Source organism: Strigops habroptila, chromosome 1 (assembly GCF_004027225.2).
Source record: "Strigops habroptila isolate Jane chromosome 1, bStrHab1.2.pri, whole genome shotgun sequence".
In the NCBI taxonomy this organism is placed as follows: Eukaryota; Metazoa; Chordata; class Aves; order Psittaciformes; family Psittacidae; genus Strigops; species Strigops habroptila.
In genome coordinates this window covers 103,862,562-103,890,516 of record NC_044277.2, presented here as the reverse complement: position 1 = coordinate 103,890,516, position 27,955 = coordinate 103,862,562, and the positions used below count along the sequence as shown (strand labels likewise).

At 40.1% G+C, this 27,955-nt stretch overlaps 1 protein-coding gene across 6 annotated transcripts in view; it reads left to right on the top strand.

Annotated features, from left to right (window-relative positions):
- Window positions 1-27,955, top strand: part of PRKAG2 (protein kinase AMP-activated non-catalytic subunit gamma 2) — a 228,903-nt gene that overhangs the window by 181,447 nt on the left and 19,501 nt on the right. For all 6 annotated transcript variants that reach the window (XM_030512110.1, XM_030512092.1, XM_030512136.1 and 3 more), the window contains one exon: window positions 15,631-15,740. In XM_030512110.1, the coding sequence (XP_030367970.1) occupies window positions 15,631-15,740 (110 nt within the window). The remainder of the gene's footprint in view (window positions 1-15,630; window positions 15,741-27,955) is intronic.

Sequence of the window (27,955 nt, the reverse complement as noted above, 5' to 3'; positions counted from 1 at the left end):
TCGGGGCATGTGGCCATAGTGATAGGGGGTGTTTTACATGAACTTTTCCACAGCAGGTTAGAATCCTAAGTGGGCATAGCAAGAAATTTTTAAGTGGAGATGATAATTGGTATTAACAGACTTCATGTGGTCTTAGAGCTTGCAATAATTTTTTCTCCTTGCTTTAGAGTTACTTTGTGATGTAATATGAGAGGCACAATAGCTGATTCTAAAAATATATGTTTCTTGGTGCTTTTTGTTCAGGCTGTGTGAACTGTATGTACGTAATTCTGAACTCTTGCATCTGAAACTATAGATCACCTCTTATTCCACTGAATTTACTTGGCTTATACTTTTCTGTCATTTTGCAAGAAAGAATATCAACAGGGCAATGGACTTTCCTGTGATGTACTTTCCAGAGTTGTTAAAGAACAACATATCTGGAGTATTCAAATGTTCATCTTTATTAGTTCATGCAAGAAGTTATGACCAAGGGCCCCACTGTCCTAGGCAACCTCATATCATTTGTCTGCCAGTTTGCTATATAGTAACATCATAGTTGGTTTTTTTGTTTTTCTTCTGGAAATTTCCATCTTCAAAGATGAAAGATGAAAATTATGTATGAAATGACAGGTAATTGAAAGTATAAAACTTTAAATTAGCAGTGCAAAACAGCCAGTGGGAGTTTTGTTGCCTTAGATGAAGACCGTTCCTGCAGTCCACATGCACGTCTCTACTTTGTGTGAGTATTGCACATGGTTGTTCTTGTCAGCCCAGTGCTCACTAGCTCCAAGCAGTCCTAACTCTTTTCCTGCTCCTACATAAAAGACTCTTATTCTTAAGTATTTATTCTTACAATGAGGAAAGCCCTACTCTGTCTTGACTAGGAAATAACCAGTTCATAGCAGCTAAAGCTTGCAGTCCTTCTTGGGAAGGAAAACTTCTTAAGCCTTACTAATCTGGGAAGCAATGCTTTAGTACAGCAGAAGATATGACCCTGTTACACAGAGTATGCTCTGAAACTCTCTGCTTTGGGTCTTGGAGGACACAGGAGCTTCTTGATGGAAAAGCTTTCATAAAACTTTAATGTAGTCAAAACGCATATTGTCCCTAACTTGTTCTTGGAAGCAGTGAAATTGTTCTGGCTCAGAATGCCTAGAAAAAAATCTATGGAAGAATGTTTACCATGGCAATGAGTCTGTGTAATTGCTTTGGCAAAGCTGCATGCGACTGAGAACAGCTTTACGGGAGGTGTTGGGGCTGATTGTGTCCAGGTAGTGTTGCACCTGCATGATTTGCAAACCTTCCACGTGAAAGCTGTTACTGGCCAGCAGCTATCTCTGGGGAATATTAAGACAACCTCGTATTCTCCTACACTTGAAAGACATTATTGCTTCAGGTGTATGTATATATATTAGTATGTAGCAGCCAATGTGAACTACTGTTTCACAGTAGCCTTTATAGCCACTCTTGCTAGTGCTATCACTTTCATTTGCATCAGATGAGGCACAGTGTCAACTCTGCTAGTAACTTCCATGCAGAACTTCCTTGATCCAGAAGCTGTTTGGTTTGATAGTGTGCTGTCAAACAGTTGGTAAACAACTGCTTAATAAAAGGTCAAAGGCTTTAGACAATATCATCTCAATTTCCAAGTGTCCCAAGAACCCCCTGATTTAGAGATACAGAGCTAGCAGCATTGTGTGCTTGAGTAATGTTGATGTGAAGATGTGACAATATCAGCGTGGCCTTATGTATGTCTACAAGATGCTGTTACTGCTTTGCTGAGCATTACCAGGATTGGGCAAGGTGACAGTCGAGTCCTTTCCTCAAGAAACTGCCTGGGTGGTGGTCTGCAGTGTTCTGACAGACCTCTCCAATGCCCCATGTACGCAGGGATGATGGTATAGATGAAACAATATTATGCTAATTTGAACTGTTACATTTAGCTGCCACGGTCACTGTTCTTGGAAAACTTAGTGCCTTGGGGCATGACTGAGTACTGAATGAAGGTGACTTGGATTAAACTGAAGTAATGCCAATGTGACAAGAATGATAGCAGGGTATTTGCATAAGTTGGCTCAATGTAGCTGTTGCTAAACAATCATAAGAAATGTTTCTGCTTACTAATCATCTGCAACAGATGTGACTGTCCTTCAAGATAGGACTTATTGTAATGTGTGCTGTGTTTTTGATAACTTGAGGGTGGATGATATCAGGCGTTGTCTGTGGAGCCTTTCTTTAAGTCAGGTCACATCAGCACTGCTTTTTATTAGGAGCTTGCTCTTTGGGCAGCACTTAAGCTGTCTGTAGTTACTATATTAGTCTGAATGTTTTGACTTCTAGAACTTACAGGTGTATAGCATTGCATGTGATTGGGGGGAAGTAGGTAAGTCCAAAACATCTTGAGGAATGTAGCATTTCCAACTATAGGTACAGGAGTTGATGGTACTGTTTTTCGTAATGGTTCTTGCATCTTGAAACAAAACATACCTCTCCATACTGAGACTGTTTGCCTTTGGGTGCATCTTGTGGTGGCCTTTATGGTGACTCTTCTATGAGTAGAGAAGACTGAAAAAAGTAGAATCTGGGAGTTCAGGGGAAAATCCTTCTGTAGAAGGGTTGCACCAGTGGCTAGGATTAACATATAGTCAAAACAGTTTAGTACCAATACAAGCATAACTGTGTTGGAACAAAGTTGAATTTAACTTTTAGGTGTCTAGTTTGGCATCTAGATGGAGCTTTGGAAAGCTTAAACAACTCTATCCTTCTAAGAGTAAACCACATCTAAGACTATTTGAATGTGATGTGGATATCTTCAAGGTAGTTTTCAAATACTGTTTGAATGAATCTAACTTGGTTTTAGATTCTTGCCTCTTCTGCTTAATTTTACATGGATTTTGTTGGTTTATGTGAACCGGTTTGGTGAATTTGCCAGTTTTAACTGTGGCAGAAGTTAAATGGCACTCCTACATTTTCTAAAAGCAGTTTTCATATACTGTAGATCAGTGGTTTTATCTGTGTTGTGATTTTTCCCCCCATCTCCTCCGCTTTTATTTTTCTTTTAGGGTATTTTTTAAAGGGTTGGGGTTCTTTTTGACAATATTATTTTGTTTTTCTTTGTGTGTTGTGACTGAGTGTTAGTTCTGACACTGGGCGTTTTAAGAAATGGACTCAATCTGGTTTTTTTGTTTACCATTCCCTTACACTGTGGTATTCTTCTCTGCTGCTTAGTTTGAATTTCTACTGATGCAAAGGCACAGAGGAAGGAGATATCTGAGGTGCTGGAGAAAGGAGCAAACTAGGATAGGCATAGAAAAGGGCCATTCATGAGACCAGGAATATAGAACTTGCCTTAATGGAGTAAACTAAAAGGCTTTGCTCATTTAGCTTAGTAAAAGGAAAGCCAAGAAGGGATGTGATAACACTGTATGTATGAAAACATCCTGTAAAGGGTGGGAAGGTGGTAAACACCAGGGAGGAAAATTAACTGAACAACATTGGCACAAGAACAAATGGATATAAACTCTTCCTGTGTAAGCTCTGAAAACTATTCTAACTTCCAACATAGTTACTATAGGAGTGAGTTGGTAGGATAGACTTCTAATGCTTTGAATCACTTGAGGATGGAGCAGGATCACTCGGTGAAAGGGATTGTGTGGTCGCCTTTAACAGAAGACTCTGAATGCCGCAGTAGAGCAGGTGGATGCTTTGCCCTAGGCAAGCAGTTGCATGTATCTCTCCTGCCCTAGTCTTGCTTGAACTCCCTAGAATTTTTGTATCAGTTCTTTAAAAACAAACAAACAAGACAAAAAAACCTCAAAAACCAACCACCAAACACAAACCAAACAAAAGCCCCAAACCAAACAAAACCCCCAAACAGTGCTCTCTATGGACATCATAGGAGTTCAGAGGAAGATGAGCTTTCGGTGAAGTTGCCGTTTATCTGTGGTACAGAGAATGGATCAGTAGAATTTCTAAACTGGATTCCAGAAAGCTGTATCTAAATATACTATCATGGATGTGTGTTGGATCTCACCTACTTTAGCTAAGAAACTGCTAGTCCTTTTTCTGTATAGCTTCAAGCTACACCTGCCATTAGGTAAATCTCGTAAGTGGTATATTGAAAAAGAACACTTATTAAAGTGTGCATACAGATTCAGAAATATTAGTAAGAAATAGGAATAATAGACATTTAGAAAATAATGGCATGCATAGGGAGGGAAGGGGAAGAAATGTGTAAGGGGAGACTAAAGAGAAATGAAAATGTAAATACTGAATGATTAAAAGCTTCAAGTTAAGCTATTATAAGTAGTCATTCAGGATTTGAGACCAACAGTTTATTGGCCCTTACAAAACCATTTATCCAGCAAACATAGCCCAAAGTCCTGAAGAGTTAGGATTAAAAATTTATTTCTTCCTTAAATGTTATATAAATGATGCTTTGAGTTTAGAATGCGAGTCTTCAGTGCAAGATCTAAAGATTAACTGCTTGCCCTGTTCAGGAAGGATAGGACTGTGGGTTATGAAGATGTTGTGTACTCATTTTGAAAATGCTTGTTTTGGGAATAATATTTTGGTTAAGCTGCTTGTTTAGGTTTGATCTGTAACTAATTCCTAAAAGACTTACATGGTTATCCCTTTCTTAAAGTGTCTGCAAACTGTACATGTGGTAGGACTTACACTTACTTTAAAGAAACAGCAGAAGTTCAAATTGTCTACCAGTCTTCCAGTGTAGACAGTAAGGATACAGGCTGGTTTATTCTTTCATTAATCGCATACCTCAAACCTTCCTCGACTTCCTAACTTTCTAGTGCATGGTTAATGGTATTAATATTCAAAGGCTTAATACCATTTTTAGTTTCTTGTGTTTTTGTGGCCTGCCTCTCACAATCTTGAAGAGCATGTCTGCATTCCAGACAGGCGACATCTTAAATTAGATCTTTGTTTGGGATTCTTAAGGGAAAAAATCATAGTGCTTGTTGTCAAGGCAAGATCTTGAACATGAATCTTCTGAAGAAGATTCTTCAGGTGAACTTATTCTTTATTGTGGTGAAAATCTTAGAAGCATTATTAGGTTGCAGCCTGAAGTTGCTACCTTTATTCACAGAACCACTGTGATGTAGCTTTCCTCAAAGTACAAATCTTTGACCAAAAGTTGATGTAAGTGATAGTGGGCTGTTTCAAAAGTATGCATTTGATTTCAGATACTGTTTACCAGTTAGTCCCCAAGCAAGGCAACTCTTGGTTGTAAACAAATAAGTTTCCCTGCCTGCCTGGACAAGAAACTTCATAGTTACTATAATTGGCTGTGGAATGTGAAGTTTCTTAAGCTGCTCATCACTTTTTTTTGTCTGCCTCAAATCCCAAGTGATTGTTTGCTTTTCCACACTGCAGTGGAGAGCTGCAGTGAAAAAAAAAAAAGTGTGAACTTCTCAGTCCATTTATCAAGACTCCGATAAATGAGAAACAAAAGTTAGTGTGGGATTTTGAAGTGTACTATGAATATAAGAAAGATTGAAACACAGTCTGAATCTTTCGTTGTTTCAGGCAGCTATTTGTAAGAGAAAACTAATACATGTCTTAGCTACTACTGAGGTGTGAAGAAGCGGAGATATTTAAGCCTGAAAACCAGAAATGTGGGTCTTTTGAAGTATTCTCAGGAACTAAACCTTTTTTGTTCTTCACTAAAGCAGGATGTGCTTATGCAGTTGCAGACGCTTGTCTCATTCCGTGTTTAGGACCTTTAAGGAAGGAGACTGTACAGTGTCCTTAGGTTGCTTTGTTCTGTCTAACCAGCTTCTGGAATGTGTTAATAGCTCTCTAACAGCTGGGGTGGTTTTTTGTTTGTTATTTTGTTTAAACAAACTGTGCCTTTTCTATCCTACTTCTGCTACAGCAGATCAAATCAATAATGGGACTGTTCTTTCTCAGTAGTAGTAATATTTAGTCACTCCCCTAATTTGCACTCACCCAATCTGAATTCTTTTCAGATTCTCATATTCTCTGAAATGAATTCATTTTGAAGATATGAAGTTTAAAGTTTTCAACCATTTCTAACTCTTACTGAAAATTTTCTGAAGCATGTTCTATTCCTGTTTTGAAGATCACTAAGGAGAACGCTGAATAAAACAAAGCCCTGATCCTCCAAGACTCTCTTGCAATGTTTTCCCTGTGAAATACCAAGCTAGTAAAAGCTCTTCCAGAGTGTTTTGTAGAAAACTAAAGACATGTAGCCATGTAGCATGAACTTGCTTGTGGTTCTGTACTGCTGGATTTGCATGAGATGGACCTTGCAAATCCTCCAGCTTTGAGAAGAGTTTGAACTGGAGTTCATGTCTTCTTAAAAACACTCTGTTGTCATCTATTTTTGCGAACTCACTGGGGAAAAAAGGCATCTTGCAGTTTTGCTGCAGCTGGGATTGCTTGTTGTGCAGCTAGCTATGTTGTGGTGACCCTGCTGTATATCTCTTCCACATGCAGTAGCATCCACTTGCTTTGAAATTGGTGTCTCAAATGTACTGTGACTTTTTAAGATTTTTCTTCTTTTTATCCAGTTGATCATTTTATCCTGAGTAAACACTGATCAGACTAAACCGTTCTTGACACAACCATACTGGCTTTCTTTGCTTCTTTTGTAGGTGCTTACAAATACGCTGGTTTCATTACATACCTAAGAATTCTGACTGGGTTAGAATTTACGTGGCTCTCCTTTTGACTGGTACTGTATCTTCTCCTTGATGAACTTGCAGAGTTGAGGAATGGTTGTTTTTAACGTGTAACCGTGTGCTGTCTCTGCACCAAGCAACTCCTTGTGACAATGGGAGAAAACATCTTAATGATCTAAAGTGACTGAACACAAACTCTAGAATTCAAAAGATATACCAAAACGTGCAGCAAAAAAGGTGTAGATACAAGCAATCCTGAATGATGTGTTCAAAAGTGTCTGAAGTAATTAAGAACATAATTCTTGAACTGAAATGTTTTAACACGTGGGGTTTTTTTAGCTTTTTGCTGTTGTTAGAAATTACTAACCTTTTTCTGAAGACTGCAGTGATAAGATGGTGTGCACTTACTTCTCTATCCATTCTTATTTACCTGTTAATGTACCTATTCCTCCCCTCTCATTTCATGTGCCTCTAGACCCTCTTCCTCTTTGCAGGATGAGATACAGTTAGCAGGGTAGAGCTTGTTTACTCTAATGTTGTCCCTATGTGCTTATGCTCCCTTACAAAATTCTATTCTTTGTGTCATATTCTGTATTCATGCTGTAACATATAGTTGAATTAATCTCGGATCACTGAAGAAACTTTCCGATGCTGATCTCTAGATACACTTCCTATCACTTCTTTGTATCAGAATATCTTAACATCTGTAAACTTACTGTGATCTTTCTTTAGCTGCCAGCTCATGCATTCCTTTAGATCGGGGTGGGAAATGTTCAATCAGCAACATCCATATCACATAGCCTGTGGCTGCATGAGTAATGCTATTCCGTAACTTTAATGTGTGGTCTGCCAGGATATTTTAAAGCTCTTCACAGCTTTCAGAAAGTGGAAAAAGAAAAAAATCTGGTCTCTCACTACATCCTCTCTTTTCGATCCCTAGCATTTGAAATCCTTTCAGCTTGTGATAGAATAGTCAATTCCTATCACTGCCGTCATATTACTTTCTATGTATTAGACTTTAAACCTGTTTGGGTTCTTTCCCCTCTGGAATTGGAAGGAGTCCTGTGCCAGCCTTGGTTGCCATCTCGGCAATGAAGTTGTGCTGAGCATATTCTAAAAACTAAATGATTTATCTTCTGCCATTTAGAGTACACATCTGTGTAACCATCTCTGTCTGCTTATTCATCCTTTTTACCACGCGGGCTTATCCTGGGACTGATGGCATGGGTAGTTGTGCTGGTAGGGTGATTTTTTCCTAAGAAAAGTTTCCTCTTGAATAAACAGAAATCAAATAGGGCAGTACAACATCACTTTTTTTCCTGCTCTTCTTAAACTCTGTTAGTATTCTTCTCCTACCAAGACTGACATTGATTCAGCTTCTGGTGTCTTGTTTTTCTCCACTGTTTTCAGTATTCTTGGCTCTTTAGCAGACAGCTCAGCAGACTGAGAAGTCATGCCCTTTCACTGTGTTCTTCTGTGACAAAATTACAGTTTCTTGTTCTTCTCTCCCAGTCCCTCAGTTACTATGTTTTTCACAGGATATACCATATACATTTTAATCTGTCTGTATATCATTCGAAGCTATCTAAAAAATTAGTAATATTTTTCTTACAGAAGGTAGGAGAAACAGCTAAACCTGTTGCTCGTGATCACAGCAGCATACTGTACACAGCATAGTACTGGATTCCTTTTCAGAATCTGTTCCCACCTGTCCATTATGCTGATGAAAACCCTACCTGAACATTTCATTCCTGGAATGTTGTTCTTGAAACCCCACCTCATTCAGATGCCTCTATTTCCCTTAAAACTCTTGTGTCGCAGACTATTGGTGAGCTTGTAGATACATCGGGGCTTAGTTTGTGGCTGTTACTATGTAGCGTCACTGTTGCTCTTGGAGTGGATTAGCTATATCCATTCTGGAGGCTTGTGTTCTGTCTGGGTTTTTTTCGGATCTATTAGAGGAGGTGTGTTACTGACACTAGAGCAACTACCATTTCCTGCATTGTGAAAGTCACTGGGGAGGTTATCAAGGATATTAAGGAACTCATTCAGTAAGTTCAGACTGGAGGTGAACAGAAACCTTATAGCAAGTTTTGGTGACAACTTTCAGATAAAAATGCAAGCAGAAGAACAACTTACAAGGGTAATGATGTCTTTTACCTATTGTATACTCTGCCAAGGGTTATCTGTAACAGTAGGGAGAGAGGGTAACTTGCGCTGGCTTATTTAAGTGATTAGTCACCCTGGTGTCTTCTGGCACCATTTGACTTAGCTAAGCTGATTTTATGGCTAGCTGCCATAGCAAGGATGGTGTCCTTGTACTGTATAGCTTCTAGTGTAAGGGAAGGGCAGGAATAATCTACTTGCCACATGGCTAGATATGGGAGCTGAACAAACCTAAAACTGGCACTATCAGGAGGCCAATAACTTGTGACAAATTTGGCTTTTCCAGCCAACTTGTGGAAGAGTTCTGTATAAATCCAGATGCAGTGTGATGGGGGGAATGGAACCACACTGCCGGTGCATAGGAGGGACCAGCAGAGCTACTATGTTCTGCTGCTGCTTATGCTGCTGTGGAGCCACATCTTTAGACCCAGCCTTTGAAAAGGTAGTTACTCTGTATTTTCTAACAAAGGAATGTTGGCTAAGGGTGTGAAAAATTTCTCTTTCAAGTTGCAGGTTAAGACAGATGTACATGAACAACTCTCCAATTCCTGTTTTCACTGTGATGATATGTGTTTGTCTATTTATTTGTGTTAACAAAAGACTTAATTATTCTACTTGATTATTCAACTTAGTAAGGACTCTACCCTGTTTTCTCTTTTGTTGATATAACACCTCCTTTAGTAAAGTTTATCAGTATAATTTATACGGATAAACTTCACGTAATGTATTACTGTTGGATCAGTTCTGTGGGAAACATTGGGATGAAAAATAGATGTTGTCTCTAACTGCAACATCTTAATACCTGGCATCTGAAATGTGATACTCAACATATTACTTGGCCCTTTTAAAATAGGAATGTGACTTGGAGTAATCTTAAATACATATGTGTGTGCAGTAACTAAAAAGAAAATATTTGGGTGTTTTTTTTTTTTTTCCAGTAACTAGGCTATTTAATACATGTGAGAGTATCACAAAAGCACATTTCTACTCCCTTCCCCGTTTCCTTCTATCCATCCATCAGAACTGGTTGAGGGACAATGGTTATGCTAATAGGAGTCAAGGTGAAGAGTGTAGTGTTGGGTGCTGGCAGCTCTTGCCTCCTGCTGCTCTAAGAAAACTCTCAGCTTTTGAAGTTACACAGTTTCCCAGACTGATTCAGATTAAAAATCAGGGGAGATGGTGGAATTTTTGTTTATATATGTATTTTCTGTCTTCCCCTAAGTTGTTCATGTAGCTAGACAGTTAGCTGAGCATATTTTTTACATACTGCTATCATCAGCTGTTTTTTTCCCTCCTGCTTTTTAAAGGGCTTCTAAAATTTGGCAGTTAACTTCATAGTAAACTTTAGAAATGTCAGTAATACAAACAGTTGTTTAGGCCCATGAGAAGGGTTCTTTACGTCCATCGAATGTTTGAGAATGACTAGAGCTACCAGCTCTCAATCTAACCATGTGGATCAGGGCTGCTATAGAGAGCTGCAGCAGTGGCATTGTGGCCTGTGGTGGAATTAACTCGTCAAAGCAGATGAGAGAAAATGGTCTCTGTGGAACCCTAAGTCTTCCTTCCAAATGCTCCTGGAACCACAGACTAAACTTGAAATGTGACTGGATACCAGTGCAGAAATACAGGGAGCATAATATAGCTATAATACAAAATCATGGCCTTTCCTATTTTATATTGTTGAAATTAGGAAGCACGAAGATCTTGTTAGGTCAGCCCAGTATGAATATAGCATAGAAATACAGCTTGTGGTTTGCAGTAAACACTTCTGAGGAACTTTCTATAGGTTTTTATGTCACACTGTTTGGAAGCTTTTCAATGTGTGTTGAACATGTGTTACTGCGTGTTTCTGTTCTCCATCTGCAGGCGCTGCTTTCTTTCTCTTCCTTTCTTTTGAAGGCTTTGAAATTCTGAGGGGAAAGCTACAGCAGAAAAGCACCCTGCATGGTGGCAAAAGTAGGAGTGGAACTGAAGGCATCTGTTCAGTAGAGCTCTGAGGAAACGGCTTCAGTAATGCCACAGAAGTTCCCCTATCGTTTATAAGTATTCAGATGATAGCTCTACCTTAGAGCTCTCTAAATAGACAGTTATACTTAGTACTGAATGGTTTTATCTGTTAAGGAAAAAAAAAAAGCTGTGATGTTTTTGTAAATAATACTTACTGCCTGAAACAAAACAGTTGACACGTGTCATGTTAAAGTCAGGGATGGGAAACAGGAAGGGAGTAAAAAATCATTTGTCAAATAAGTGAATAAGATTGGGGAGTAGATGACAAATAAATAGGTTGATCTTTGACTCTTTAAAGGATCTCTACCTGTAGGAATAAATAAAATGCCAATGCAGAGAGAGAGTTTGCTCTGTAAAAGGCTGTATGACAAGGCTCTAAATTTCAGGTTTTAAACTGTCAAAAAAAACTTTGTAACCTTTCAGGTGACTTTTGCTTGTGCTCTACTAAAAATTGCAGAAAACAGCACTGGGGATTTGGATTTTAGGTGGTTTTTTTGCCTTCACTGATGACATAGGGAGAAAGGGTGCACGTGGAGAAATGTCCGCTGGCAGAATAACTTCCAGATGAATCTTCAAGAAATAAGCTTTCATAAGTGATCCCCCTCTGCCCATGGAAGTACACATTCAGCTACTTATTAGTGGACTCTTCTTTGCTGATCGTGCTCTAGATTAAGATGTGTCCTGCTGGGAATCTGCTCTGTCTGTGAGCCAACTAACTTCCAGATCATGAGCTGCAGAAAGCTGAGGTTTGGCTGGAGGCAGTGTCCTCCTTGGTCTAGTCTTGGTCTAATCCTAAGTGAAGGTCCAGCAAATGTACTCCATGAGGCTTATCTGCAACTGTCTTTGCTGTTCCAGGGCAGTCGTAATCATATAGTGTCTTTCCATCTTCCCACTCCTTGCAAGAGTTGTTGCAGGAGCAATATGGAAAGGCATACATCAGGCATCTGCCCAAGGGAGAAGGAATACAATTGATGGGAATGTCAAGGGCAGACCATGCTTAGCACAGGTGCTACTCCAGTTCAGCCTCTGAGGAGGAGGAGGACTTGCTTAGAAGTCCCCGATTTAAGAAGCTGGGCTGTAGCATGTATTCCTTCGCCTTTGTGGCCATCAGTGTGACACAGATTAGGACATCTTAAGCATTAAATTAGTGTAACTGGGGCTTGTGCAAATGAGGATTCTTATGCAAATCTAATTTTGGATTCCTCAGTTGCTACCTCAAGCAGGAGCTGAGATTTTATGCCACCTCTTGCTCATGTAGTACACCATCGTCATATCAACATGTGAATGTTACTGACTTTATGGTGAAAGAATGGCCAGTATATATTCATAGCTCCTGCATGTTGGGCAGATGATCTGCTGTGCAGATCAGAAATGACATGCAGAGACTGAGTCAGGTTTTAAGTCTAGCAGAAAGGCATCTGTTCTTGTCCATCCAAAGGGCGTACTGCTTTGTGGGTACAGGATAAGACTGCAGAAGCCTAATAGTAGCCAGAAAGGATGAGCATTTATCAGAAAAGCAAATAAGACTGGAAGTGGAAAATAAGTAAGGAAGTAGAAATATCCTAATGGAGATGAGGGTATTTTTACTTGATTCATTGTGTTTGCAGCACAGTGGTGGTTGGATACAACCAAAAGCAGTAAGTTTGTCCTCTGGAAGGCAAGAGGATCTGTAAAGATAACTGTGCCCTGTCCACTTGTGCTGTACAAGAACAACAGGTGTGAGTGCACCCTGAGATGTGCTGAGCCTTCAGCTTGAGAGAACTTTTCTCCTTTGAGCAGCTGTATGTACATAATATGCATACAATACCTGTACAAAGAATTAGGCTACAGCATCTGTTTAGTAATCCCAAGTAGCTGAAGGTGTTAGAAGGTCTTAAAAAGCCTTTTCAACAATTATAATATCCATCCAATTTGATGAAGTCATGTAGGGCATATGAGTTAAATCAGTGCTGCTTATGTTTTGCATGTTTAGTTAGTAACTAATAAAGTGGTGCATTATAAGTATAAGGATCTTCTGTAGAGATGAACCTCAGTTCCAGCTGGACAATTGGATCCTTGTTAGGGTCCTGCTAGTTTCCTAGTATTTATATGGGTGTTAAACAGTGCTCACAGATAGCTGTCTCAAGCTTCTGAATATTTTTATTTGTAACTTTCCAATGTCAGCTTAGGAAGCGGTTGCTTTGTGGTGCCTTCTCTGAGTTTTGGAAGACAACATAAGGCTCACCCTATGTTGCATCATCTATATAGCATCTAATCAATCCCATGCACCCAAAGTAGGTGAGGATTGTCAAGGTCCACTTGGAGTTGTGTTTGTGGAGTGAGAATGTGTGGTGAGAGGAGGGTTTACAGGCACACTTTCACTGTGCTGGTCAGTACAGACTGGTGGCTGCCATTAACAGCCTTACCTGGTTAAATCTGGTAACGTGTCCTGCTTCACAGTTACTGTGCTTTCTATCATGGTACATTAAATTTGCATAACTGTTGGTAAGTTGGCAAGACTGTATTGAGCAGTGATGTGCTTTAAGAGTGTAATTTTTGTTTGGGTGTTCCCCCCCCCCCCCAGCTAAAAGTAGTTGGTTGTTTTGTAGTTCATCTGCTGTTTGAGGTGTTCCTATGTTTGTCTCTACCCTTAGTATGCTTATTTGTGTGAATAATGTCATATTGCTAAGGCCACAGACTCAATAGGATGTACAGATTCATAATTAGAGTAGTAACTTCCCTGTATACATATGCTTGTAGCAGTTTCTGGTTATTTGGTGAAGGTTTTGGAGAAGCTGTTTCAGTTTGGGGAATAAACTTGGTCTGCAGATGATCCAGAACTGTCTTGTATTCCAATTGCTGCAGCAGGCATCTAAGGAAAGAGGCAGGGGACTAAAATTGGAAGAAATTAGTTTTGTCCTGTTCTGTAGGTTGACTGTTGTAGTGCTGGGGAAAGGTGTCACAGTGCAGTGTCTCTAGTGGTTACTGCTCATGTTAGCAGCCAGTCTTATTTAGTGGTGATTTGACTTACGGCTTCAAGTGCTGTTCTCATTGTGTACTATTGCATGGAAAAAGATAATATTAAAGTAAATAAGATACTGCACAGAGGGCCTGCATTTATGGTTGTAGAAGCAACTTAAAACTCTGGTCTTCAGGAAGTTTAGTATGACATCTAAATGTTCTTATATTGTTTCAAAGCTTAGTGTCTGGTCACCTCACTGCTTTTAGTTTGTATATTTAAAAACAATGTCAACAAAATGAAAGATCGTAACAAAAAACCTCCCAACAACTCACTTTATTGCACAGTCATTAAATTAATTTCATACAGACAGTGGCTGTTTATGCTACTGCAGAAGTTAGAGGATGATAAGATGTTGGTATGTTATGGAGTTCCATAAAGGTTTCTCTGTCCCAAACTCCCCTTTTTAACCTTTTCTATACATGCCCTAGTAAGTAGCAGTTCCTCTTTGGGATCATTTCATAAAGGTGGCTTCCTACCAGCATTGTCCAAGTCTGCCTGCTTTGTCCTTTCCCTATCAGTTTGCTCACATGGTTTCCTAATCTCTTATCAATTTTCCCAGCTCCTGCTATTTTCACTTCTGGTCCTGACATTTATAGGAACATAAATCCAACAGGTTATTTTCTTTTTTCTTTCGCTTCCTCCCAGTTGGGCTCTCCCCTGTATTCCTGTGCAACTTCTATTTCACATTCCCTGTGTTTCAGTGGGAAAAAGGTGTGGTTGGTTGTGTTTTTAAAGAGTAATGAGAGTTGGAGATGAAGGACTTGCTTAGCACGTAGAAGAGACTGCCTGTATTCTAGAGTAGCTACTTGCAGGGGCAGCCCAGCTTTACTTCTGGACTCAAGAAACTGTGCTGTGGAAGTGATGAGTAATTTGTACAGTGCTAGATGACTGATGAGCAGATCTAGCAAATGAGGATTTTGAGTTTTGCTTCTTAATATGAAGTTCTTCAATGATCAGTAGGTATTCCAAGGTTTTTTTTGTTTGTTTTTACATCACTCAAAAGTTTAACACATGACCAAGTTTGTGTGTGTTACTACAAGGTCTAAAGGGTGCCTATCAGATGGAGGGGTTAACCTTGACCAAGTTCTAGGTACCTGCTGGAAAGAATAGAGGGCCAAACTGCTTTAAAAAAAACAAACCCTGAGCAGATCTGAAGAATGTTTGCATATGCATCTGAACTGACAAATGCAAAGTAAATTTAAGATAATGTGGACTGGATTGCATGTAGTTGCTACAGATGTGCTACACTAAAGCCATTCCAGCCAAATGGATCCTGTTTTTATAAAGTGTTGGGTTAATGATGCTGTATGTGAAGTAGCCTGAAGGGAATGGAACTGATGACATAACTTGCCCGCACCCTCTTTTGAAAATACAAAATTACTATGTGAAAAGTAGACTGGACAGAGATGAGATTGAAGAAATACTTACTTAAGGAGCTTGAGTTAGTCAAGTCTGGCACTACTTCAGTTTCAGGCTGGCTTCCCCTGTACATAGCTACTCTAGTTCTACTAGAGTAGAACAAACTACATATTCCAATAGTTTGCTGTTAGAAAAACAGGTTGTTTTTTGTTTTAAATACAGCTTTTTGTTCTTTCTTGATGAGAAAGGACTTTCATACCAATGCATTTTGTCCATTTAATCTGAAAGATGAATCTGAAATGCAAAGTGCAAGACTGACTGTCGGTCCAGATCTGAAAGTGTGAATTTGAGTTTTGCTTTAGGGTTGTCCTTCTGCAGTGGTGTTCAGTTGATTTGACATGTTTTTAACTTTAAGGTTACTTAAATAAAACAACATAATGTTTTTACTTACAGCACTTGAAGAATCGGAAAGTGACATTTATGTGCGATTCATGAGGTCACACAAGTGTTATGACATTGTTCCAACAAGCTCTAAGCTTGTTGTTTTCGACACTACGCTACAAGTGAGTATTCTCCTTTCAGTCTGCCTTTGCTTGCAGTTTAATTTTTTTAAATGAGTGTTTCCTGAGTGTTAAATTTGATCTCTTGAAGAAAAATTCTCCCATAATGCTGTGCTTTGACTGTACAAAACCATATTGTTTCAACTGTATCTGTCATGTTTTACTAGAGGAGGAGCTGGGGGAAGACTTCCTTGCAGAACAGAAAGAGGATATAATTTATTTTGCAGTTGGAATCACTATCCAAAAACCTTTCAGACAAGCCCAAACTTATATTGGCTTCTTCATAGCTATCAGAATTTACATAAAGACATTTTATATAAAGATCCCTGTGCAATAGCTAAATAGTATCCAGGTGTTTTGAGCCTGTTCCTGCTATATTGGTAAGGCAATTCAGGACTGAAATGGATGGCTTGATTATGCAAATTATTACATTCTCCAGAAAATTTTTGTTTTCGGTTTCTCATTTTTCTTTTAATCAGTAAATCATCTGCTAGACTCTTGGCTCTGTCTGGAGAGTGTGTTTGCCAAAAGACGGCATTAGCTGCCTTCTATAGAAACAGACTAGTCCCCTCTGTAGCGTGGTAGAAAGCTGCGGCTTTCTGGTTTTTTCCTGGATTTTGCAATTGGTGTGTTTTGGCTTGCTTTGGTTTTTGTTTCAGTGTGTTCTTCTTTTTAAAGATGCTCCAATTCTTGCTTAACTAAACCCATTAAGTAATTCTGGTCTGGAATGTACTGCTGAATTAGACTTAAGCTTTCCACAAGTCAGAGGCAACCATGTAATAGATACTTGATCCTAAAAAATTCACAGAACTGTCATGTGTATCATATAATGGTATATAATGCTAGATTGGGTGTTGTGATCTGAAAGGTGGAAAGCCTACATTGCATGACAAGACCAAGTAGTGGGGTGGATCAAGAGCACGGCACACATTAGCCTGTTCATACAATGACCAGCATCCTTCTTGCGTTCTGCAGCATGGCTAAAAGCACTGGCGCTTCAGTTGCTGCTCAGTACAAAAAAGCAACTTTAACTTCAGCACTGGATTCTTTGGATTATCCAGGCATCTTGCTAGTGAGGGAGTTTCCTTCATGAGTCTGAGCACACTGAGGCTTCTATGTGTTGCCTCTGATACCTTGGCTGAGTCCTTAAAGGTAAGTATCCTATCCAATACTAGCCTTACAACTTGAGCAGGGCTGTGGTTAAGATTCTGCCTGTGTGCCAAAGGACCTCCTGCTGCTTACTGATCTGGTAGCTGAGAAGGCAATGCTGAATGTCAGAGTTTGTAGTCACCAGTGTCTCATCTTAGATTATTCTCTCCTTTACCTAGAAAACCAGTCTTCTACTGGGAACTTTTTATCTTTCAGCACCTTGGTATCAATGGGACACTTGCTTTTATTTCTCTAGGGTTCTTCCATGTGCTTTTTTTTTTTTGTAGTCAAAAGATACCTGCTGTGTGGGTAGAGATGGAGAAAGGTAGCCTGTAGTCTTAGAGGAAGAGTTTTCAAGTACAGAGACATCAGTCCTACCCAGTTTATATGTACACATTGTTGACTTTCTTTGTATATTCCACTTCTTGACTGTTTTGATACAGTCTTTCAGCTGCATCTGCTCTTCATTTCACCGCTCACAGACTCTATGCAAGCACTGTAAGCTCTAATTAACAGTATCTGTTACATTTAGATGCAATACTAATGAACACTTTTTGCCACATTCCTTTTCAGAGATTTCTTTCTCTGTTTCTCAGAAGCTTCCTTCTTTAGGAGGTTGATGATGTTGACTTTTTTTCACCATCTCAGAGGGGAAAAAGAGAGAATGACTGTCAACTCTGGACTCAAGAATTCAGGCCTCTTTTGACCTGAATGGTCAAATTTGGGATGGTAGTGTTTACTGTCACTCTTTCAGCTCTTCTCAATTAGCTTCCTTTTGATTGCGATATTTGTCTCATAGTGTGAGAATAATTGGGAGTTCGTACCTGCAGCTTGTTGGCATGACTCACAACCTGTTGAGTTCTCAGCTGTCAGCGGTCACCTGGGTCAAAGGCTTGAGCTCGGTCAGTGTTGCAATTGGAAAGATGAATTTTCTTTATTCCATGAACTAGTTAATATTGGGGCCATTAGGGAAGGTCACCCCTTCCTTTGGATTCCCCAGATCTCTTAATTATGTGAAATCATGCCAGACAGCAGTTTTCATTGCTGAAGCTGTGTTGAGATAATGCTGGTGACATAAAGAAGTTGCAGTTTCATTTCCAGTTGGTGAGCTGGTGTGAAGGTAACACTTTGAGAAGCAGAGTGTGAGTGAATGAATCTTGTGCAAAGTTCTCCAGATACTTGAATTCAAGTTTTTAATTACGTTAGAGCTAAAACAGAATATGTAAGGGCTCACTTCTTGCCTCCCTTCATATAAGTTAGTAGCAATCAAGGGAAGAAGGAGGAAAAAATGGAGTTGCGTTGTGTTCTATTGGCATGCTTTGAAAGCCGTTGGATTTCTATTTGACGACAGTATCCTGTCTCCCTCTGCTGGCCAGCAATCACAGCACACATGCATGTTTATACCCTGGAAAACTATTCATGAGATACTGTAGAAAGTATTCTGAAACTGTGGGAAAACTGGAGATGTTAACTTACATAATGTGGCACAAGTCATACTGCTAAAGCAACATCAATTCATAGAAGTAAATGTTCAGTTTCAGTGTATTTGAGGGATTTAGTGTAAAGATTTGTGAGGAATCTTGTTTTAACTGTTAATATGAGAGGAGATAGGAAGGTGCCATTACACTGGAAACAGAAAGAAGGTACTATATAACAGATTTGGTAGCTAATTGTTGTAGTTTAAGCCTGGCTGGCTCAGTCCCTTGTGGGAGGAGAATAGGAAACAGGTAAAACCTGTGGGTTGAGAGAAGAACAGTTTAATAATTGAAATAAGGTAAAAATAATAGTAATGGGGGAGGGGGAGGGGGGAGAGGTCTAAAACCTAAGGTGGAGGGGAGATGCAGAACAAAAAAACAGCCAAAAAAACCCCACACAACCAAAGACCAGGTGATGCACAGTACAGTTGCTCACCACCTGCTGACCGATACCCAGCCCAACCTGAGCAGTGATTGGTCCCTTCTGGGTAACTCCCCCCAGTTTATATACTGGGCATGACGTGCTGTGGTATGGAATACCCCTTTGGCCACTTTGGGTCAGGTGTCCTGTCTTCTTCCTCCCAGCTTCTTGTGCCCCTCGTCACTGGCAGAGCATGAGACACTGAAAAGTCCTTGATAAGCACTCCTTAGGAACAGGTAAAACATCTGTGTGTTATCAACAGTGTTCTGAGACTAAAGCCAAAACACAGCACTGTACCTGCTATTAGGAAGAAAATTAACTCTATCGCAGCTAAAACCAGGACACTAATAAAGAGCAGGAAGTGGCAGGAAGTGAAAAAATGCTTATTTGTCAGTCAGAAGGCCCGGGGGCCTCTCGATGCCAGCAGTTGCCAAATGTCTTACTGCTTCTAGTGCTAGCACACCAGTCTGGTCTTGCAATGTCAAGAGTACACCTGTGCAGCTGGCACCTGCACTTGGCTATTGTGAAACCAGTGTTATATCCTATGCACTTCTGTTAGGCATCAGATCATATGGTATGGGAAAACTGCTGTGCTTCAGGTGCAGAATATGGCACTTGGCATAGACTTGAGCAACATCTATGCTAAATAAGTTAAAAGCTCAGTTTGCCTTTGTATAGCTTATCTCTGCCAAACCAGAGCATCTGCATCTAGTCTGCTTATCTGAAATGGTCCCTTGCCTCTGCTGAACCGTGAGAAGTGGCAGATATTGTCTGGGAGAGTGTTAGTTGGCACAGTTTTCTTGATTTAGACTGACAGTGGACTGTTCTTTCACCCTTTTAGTTTACTAATACAGATGTAGCCCATGAGTATTTGCTCCCCGTAAATATTTATGGATTCATATTGTACTCCGCAAAGTGCTGTGGCTTTCCCCGTGCTTGTGACCCATGAATACTCCTAGTTTGTGACAAGCTTCAGCCTTTTGCTTTCCCCAGGGAAGATGCCATCTCTGCTTGATGCACATTAAAGAAACTTTCAGAAGTCTGATCTGACCAGGGAGGGAGTCAAGAGACTGGGCTTGGAAACTTTACCCTGTGGGTGGTGGGGAAACTAGGCAAGTTGCAACAGTGTGCAGCTTACAGTGGATAAACTGACTTTCTGATCTCTTGCACATCTCCCAAGATGCAAACAATAGGAGAACAAATGCTTCGGGGGACAGCCCCCCTTCGAGGGGGTTAGGAGGTTTGTCCCCTGAAGGGCTGCTCTGTGAATGAGCATTCACTTATTGTTCTTCATTCTAGTTATTCAGTAAATGGATCTGTACTATCTTTATTACAAGCTTCAGGAAAACACTGAGCTGAATGCAGATTTACTGGTTACCAGCTTGTGTCTTCAGCACAGGATTTGAGTACTCTACAAGTGTTGATACATTTAATGTGAAAGTGATCTGGGGAAATAAGGTGACATCCAGATCTGCCTTTACTTTGTTGGTTTGAACTTGTGTCAAGTACACATACAGTGACACAGCAACTGATTTTATTTTTTTTCTTTGAAATGGATACTAATGCTTTGAAGGTAAATAGGGATTTCAGTAATTCCTGTATTAAATTCAAATGTCAACAAAATATAGCACTTTGTTCACATTCTAGTAGTTGGATTACTTTTGTCAGTTTAACATCATCTACTGATATGACTTTTTCCTTGTTCCTGCATATGTTTGACTTTCTGTTTTCTTTAGAGACCAGTGCATTTCTGCCCCCCACCATCTTGACCTCTATTTGGATTTTTAAGGGAAATGGCTCTTACCTAGCTTATAGTGGTCTCTGAAGCTTAACTGGCTCACTTAAAGCCAGTTTTCTGTCTGGCCTTCAAACAAGTTTCTCAATTTGTTTTGACTTTGCCCAGCCTACATAAAGATGAGACAGATTAGCTTATTTTGTAGCGCAGAGCAACTAACCCTCCAAGAGGAATGTAAAAGGCAAGTGTAAGAAAAGGGACTTCCCTGCTCTGTATCAAGAAGCAATCTGCAGTTCCAAGAGAGGTATATTAGCAAATGCATTGGCTGTGTCTTGTGAAGTTTGTATAAGCTCTCATGGGATGAAAAGCTCTATCTAACCTTTGGCTAAATGATATTCGTACCTGTTAAAAATAAACTTAAAAGCTTTAATACTAAAATGTGTATAGCTTTTGCTCACCATGACCTGGAATCTGTTTTTGAAGTATTTGTCAGCATTTCTTCATAAACTAATAAAAATCATCTTTATGTGGAAACAGTCATCAAAATAAGCTTTCGGAATCCTGAAGACTCTTACCTTTTATATCCTGAAAAACATCTTGGACAAGTGCATGACTTGAAGGTTAGATTATTTAACTTTTCTGTTAAATGGGATTATCTGAGTTGGTAATGGACCAGGGGTTGTTATCACTCTTGTAGGCTTTTGTCAGTGACTGCCACATGCTAGTAAGAACTCAAATACTTATTTTTCTACCACGTAACTTAAAACAAAATTGGATCAATCTTCTGGGAACTTCTTTAATGGATTAACAAACTGGAAGTAAATATAACTTCTAACTTCTGCAGAGTATGCAGTGGATTCCACATTAAAGAGTGGAAGAGAATTTGTATTTCTCTTCCTTTTGCTGACTCCATTCAATAAATGGATTTATTACTGTTGTTCTCTCCAGGTCATTCTTGACTGGGTGTTGCCTCTCTGCAAGGTAGTGAGATATACCAGGCTTCCAGGAAGAATGCTGTGGAATCTTCTGCTTCTAAACACCGAGCAGGCTCTGGGTCTGCTCTGAGAACAGAGTTCTCACAGCTTTACAAAGGGATTGACTGACTGTTCCTTAATTGGCTCTGAGGTTTTTCCTTGCCAAAGCAGCTAAATTTTAAACTAATACACTGTCTGCATTTCTGAGGAGTATGAATACCCCTCCTTGTTTACCTGTCCTGCAGAACTGTAAGAGAATAATGTAATATAGCTTCTAACTGGTACATGGGCTGAGGCAGTTGAGCAGGCCGCATAAAAGCTCCCTTCATTGGGATCAGGCTGGAATCAGTCACATAACATGGGAAGAAGATTCTCATGGTTTTTTTCAGAGCTGCTTCTGTTGCTTGTACACAACAAGCACAGGAGCTTAATTCCTGCAGCTCTTGAAACCAGTAGGAAGCATTCATTCCTGGATCTTGGAGGAAGATAATGTGTGTACCAGTTAACCAGAAATTTCTTGGTCTACACAGAGTGTACATAAGGTTTGTGCTTGGCTGGGTGAAAGTCATGCATCATTCTTCTTGCCTTCCCTTCCCCACCACCACTTTTTCTGGTAAGATCTTAATCTGTGAAAGAATTTCTGAACCATTCCCAATGCAGCTGGTGCCTGTGGCTCTGCCTGTGGGGCTTACGTAATGTCTTTTAGCCCGTTGTGGCATCTAGCAGCAGGAATTCTGGCTTGAAGTTACTTCCCCCGCACCCTGGGCATAGACCAGAGCTATTTTCTTTGGAGTAGAATGCTTAGGGTCCCCTCAAACAGCAGGTGGTATCAGCAGAGTACCTCCAGAGATGGAGTAATAGAGTTGACTGTAGTCATGACCAGTGGCTGTTGAGAAGAGCACATGTGGTGGTATAGGAAGCAAAGCCCTTGATTGCTGGCTACAATATGGGCATATTGACATAGAGTATCAGTTGAGGTCTCGGTTTGGTGTCTTCAGTCACATTGGGACTTTTTCATGTGGATGTGGTGTGGGGAAGACTGCTGCACGTGGACATAATACCTGCTCTCTGGAGAGAGATCTAGAACATGTGCCTGCATGCTTTAACTTGAGGATAAGACACTACCTGTTATTTCTGGGGCTTGGTTTGGGTCTGAAGGGTGTTACCCCATCAGCCTTTAAATTTTATGAAGCACTCTATGTCTATTAGGAGTATATCATCTACCAGGAGTCTTCCCTTTCCCTCTCCCATGAATGGAGAACTGAATTTTGATCTGGTTTCATGTAAGCTTTCCAAAATTCAACATGAACTGGAGGAACTGCTTGTGGATGTTTGTTGGTTGGGGGGTTTCAGATGTTAAAGCAAATGTAACCTCTCAGTTAATAACAGGTTTGTCCAATTTTTCCTCTACTTGGGGGTGTGATATATAAGGGTAAAGGAGGAAATTCTCTTCAAGAGGTGCTTGGCCCTTGCCCTAGGCAAGTCTTTATTAAGTACTTAAAGTAGCATAGTCTTTCAAGGAGGAAATGCTTCTACCAAATTCATAGACCAAAGAAGAAAATAATTGGAGAACAAATTTGAATGCAGCAGTTGTCCCGCTCAGATGGTTGGCTGTAGTCTTGCATACCGGTTTAGTCCCTCCAGACAAGCCAATTTATAAAAACATAGAATTGTATATATGCATTATAAAAGAGGTTTTTAGCTTTTCACAATAGCTCCTTTTAGGACTGGAGATCTCTGTAATTTAAAAAGGCATCTGAATTGGACACTACAGCTTTATTTGAAGGAAAATAAATGGAATTGCAAGTTAGTGTTTAATATCCTTCCCAATGTTTTGTTGGCCACTTTTTTTGGAAACATAAAGCAATTAAGATCTCCTAAAAAGAGAACAACTCCTGTGATGTCATCACTAGATTACAAGTTAGGAGAAATGTTTTTCAGTTTCCTCTTGGTTGCTTGGAAAGCTGATGTGGAGATTCTCTGGGAAGTTGGCCCACCTCCCTGAATTTTCTTTGCTTTGGATCTTGCATTTGGGAAAAATTACCTCTTTCTAAATTGAAGGTGTTTAAATGTCATAGAATCATAGTAGTGTTTAGGTTGGAAAAGACCTTTAAGATCATAAAGTCCAACCTTTAACCTAGCACTGCCATGTCCACCACTAAACCGTATCCTGAAGTGCCGCATCTGTACATCTTCCAAATATCTTCAGAGACGGTGCCTCAACCACTTCCCTGGGCAGCCTGTTCCAATGCTTGATCCAGTGCTTGTTTGCAACGTGTTGGATTGTGGGTGTCTTGGGGCTGGCCCTTCAGGCTGGCCAGAATTACTGACAGTGTTCCACCAACACTATTCTATAAAAATGGGTTTTGCATCTCTAGATCAGTGTAAATGTTTGCTGGTTATTCTCACAGTGGTCTAGTAGACAACTGCTGTTTGCAGCTCAATGTCTTACACCCTTAACATATCACAAGTGATCCCCGGAATTGTTCAAGGCCAGGTTGGACGGGGCTTTGAGCAACCTGGTCTAGTGTGAACTGTCCCTGCCCATGGCAGGGAGGTTGGAACTAGATGATCTTAAGGTCCTTTCCAACCCAGACCATTCTATGGTTCTGTCATGGCCATCCAGGTACGAACTGCTTCAAAGCAAAAGTGCATGATGCATTTGGAGAGTATTTAGCTTGTGCTGCTTTTATATTATCAAGGGGATGAATGTGGGAGTCCTTGATTCCAATTTAGTTCACAAAAATTTTCAGGCCATAGAAACAAATCCTTTGAAAACGATGCAGACTGTGGAAGAGAAGGGTTGCCCAACGAGCTTTCTGTGGTTAAGATGTATTTTCAACTTAGTATTGTGGTTTTCCTGCATTCCCAGATACTGTATCACAAGCCAGTGTTAGGGGAAAATTGAGTGGTTGGCCTTGTCCAGTGCACCGTACTGCATTACCTGGGATATGAAGACTTTCAGTAGAAGCTGGAAGTGAATAATGAGGAGAAAGTGTGAGCACCTCTAGTCACTGTTGAAGAGTTATTTTTCAGATAGGAAAAGATAATGTGCTGGACCTGAGAGTAGGCTTGCACCTTATTTGACACCGTAGGTATGACTGAAGTACTTAGTTACCTTGTTTTGCCTCTTTGCTGGCTATGTTGTCAAACAAGTACACAAAACCAGTGATGAATTCCTTGTAGGAGATGTGCCTTACAAATTCTGCTGGGAAGAAGCACTACCTGAAATCCTAGTGATGTGAGGGAGTAGGAGGGGAGGTGTGCTATAAACCTGTTTTATTGCAGCTAGATCATCCCGCTTACCTCTCCCTCGTACAGGAGTTGAGACTCTTCATTTTTGAACGTTCTTGGGGATCTGCCAAGGTTTGAGCAGCCAGAGAACTTGCCATGTTACTTAAAGAAATACAGTCCTGTTTATGTTGGGCTGGAAGCTGTTGCCCCATTCCTCATGTTTTCACATCAAAAGCATCTGAGAGTCAGTCAGCTCATAAACACATTTAGACTAAGGGAGTGAAGTGTAGGTTGCCTAGTTTTTATGCAGTACAGAGGTCACAGCAGAGGCTTGATGGTTTTCCTGTTACAACAAAGACTGGTTGTACTACTCTTGGTTTTCTTACTAAGAACTGCTGAAATGCAAGTGTTTAGCCTCTAAAAGAGAAGTCTCAGGGTAACCTTTTCTTGTGCCTTCTTACTCTAACAGTGAGAATGAAGACTGTATTCTGGAGAAACTTCAGCATATTTGCTCATATTGTGAAGATAGATATGTTGTTATCCTTTGAAAATTAAAAGCTTTTTCCCCTTTACAATGGACTCGTGCCTTGCCATTTCATACTTAAAGCATGCAGGTATATGAGTCTAACTTTCTCTGGTACTACTTCAGCTGCTCTTACCCAATTTGCTAAGACTGAATGCTGCCTTCTTGCAAATTTATTTCAACAACTTCTCAAACTTTTTTATGCTAGGAAGGATTTTTTTTTTCTCAATGATTGCCTGAAGGATTTCGTTTTGATTCTGTGGTCCACATATGAATTTTCTGAGTCATGAGTTCCCTTGAAGTTTTGTAGCCCTTCAAAATCATTGAGACAAGACATTTCTTGGGGTTACATAAAGGCTTTTCAGGCAAGTAAAGCTAAAGCCCTGGTGTTGGTTTATACAGTGAAAGTAAATGCAAGAGATGTACGCATTATCATCTTGCCCTTGGGTGGCAGTCGTACCACAGAAGTTTTGGCAAATCTTTTGACACTGTCCAAGCTACTAGTATTTTGCATCATCCTCTTGCTTGGTAGGGGTATATCTGAAGGTGTTTCATAACTGTATTTCTTCTCTTACCTTCCAGCATTTCTAAGTTAATTTTGGCATTGAGACAATGGTGCACTGTGTCTTCCAGCACAGTAGCATTTTCTACTCTCTCAGCACTGACCCTTTGGCAGGAGAAACTCACAGCTCTTCTCTCTCAGTGTTTTCAAGGACAAGAATCGTTTTGCAAGGCAAATGAAACAAGTGATTGCAACAGCAGCAGTCACCTTCCTTACTTTATGGGGCAGTTCTGGAAGACAAGTTTGAAACCCACTGGTTACTTATGCATGTAGTTACAGTTTTCATAACATAGTGGTAGGTAAAACAAAATACAAGTGTGTGTGTGTACACAAGCTGAATTTTTGGAAACAAGCTCGTCCTCAGTTTTCAGATGCTTCCCTCATTCACAGATGTTTACTCGAGAGAGCATTTCCACAAGGGCTTGTAACATTACTGGTCTGGTATATCATAATGAAGATTGTCCCTTTCTGTATTTCCTGTCAGCAAGGAAAGACTTTTTCTGTAGTCTGGTGAAACCTTCTATCTCTTGCCACCATTTCTGGTGTCACTGCCCAGTAATGGAGCAACTTTGGAGCTTGCTAACTATAAAGTACTGGGTTTTCCAAATATTTTACTACCTGAAAAACTGGTCTTCCTATGTATGGGTCTAACTTGGTCTTTCCTGGTAACAGCTGTTGGAAGAAGCTACGTCCTCCTTAAGACTTACAGTGGAAATATGTGGTCTGACCTTCATAAGTCTTGTCTAACCTGAATTAGTCTGTTTTATTCAGCCTGTTCACAGTTGTTGTAATGAATTCCTGTAGTGAGAAAAGCTTGTTCCTGTTTAGCTTGCTGTGGTGCAATAGCACCTGTTGTTGAGGTGATCTATGACATATGTAGGATTTCAGTTTCTGTTGTCCTATGACCCATCTACTTAAAGGGCAGAACATTGCAGAAGACAAGTAGTCACATAAAGTAGGATTCCTCATCTAATTGTAAATGTCTAGACATCTTGTGGTCAGTGAGGGGGAAAATGGCATCTGTGGTTACAGCTTGATCTCTGTCTAGGGCTGGTGAGTCATGCCACAGAAATGACAGTTTTCCCTGGTTGGCTATGAAGAGATGCGGTGAATATGCAAGTACAGCACATCTATCAGAACAACCTCTAAAGTTGGGCATATAGATCCCATTTTTAGTGGTTCATTGTATTCCTTGGGACCACTACATGGTTAATAAGTACAAAAGTGCTTTGTTTAAGTAATGTTTGTACATGGTGTTGAACAGCAGTGATCTATGGGATATGGCTGACAAACAATGATTTTGTGAAGGTCAGGCCAGTCCAACACTCGAGATCAGAGAAAGAGCAATGCTGGTGGGGTTGAGAATTAACAACGCTGTTGGAGGCCCAAAGATGGGACATAGTGGAAATCTTCAAAGGCTACAGACTATATATAATCTGAAAGGAAGGTCCTTGTGGGTATTTGCTGCATGAACATCACTGAAACATCTAAATGTGCTGGACAGAAGCCTGGCTCCACACCCTAGTGCTTTGGCTGGCCACCAAGCAGTACTTTGGGCAACTGAAATTGGTAAACCACAGAAACTAAAGGAGAGTGTGAGTGGATGAGTGTATGTTTGTGCTTGCAAGCAGTTTTAGCAAATAAGAATGAAGTTGGTTTTTTGCTTTGTAATTACCTTACTTAAATAAGAGACAAGTATTAACATTAAGAACTGATGGCATTGTTGTTTTATTTAAAAGCTAACTGTATAACACTTTCTGCTATAAAACTGAAGGAAACAATAGGAATATCACTTAAGCTGTGGTCAAGGAGGACAGCCCAGAGGGCTGGTGATTGGGTGATTTATTACATCAAATATTTAATGTCCTAATACCCAAGCTGAACTCATTGTCCTTTATGAAGGACTTAAGGCTGAGCTATCTCAGTAGCCATAGCTGTTGAGCAGCCCTCAGGTTTTCCAAAATCTGTCTTTTAAAGCTAGACAAGATGGCATCTAACTGAAGATTCTTGAGATTCTTTGAGACAAATAACTTGCAAATAAACAGAATCAGGGCGAGAACTGATCCTCTGAAAGTTTCTTTTCCTTCTGGATTGTCTACAAGCTCAGCTGCTTGCCTCGTGTGTCTTTGAGTTGTCTCTCTTGAA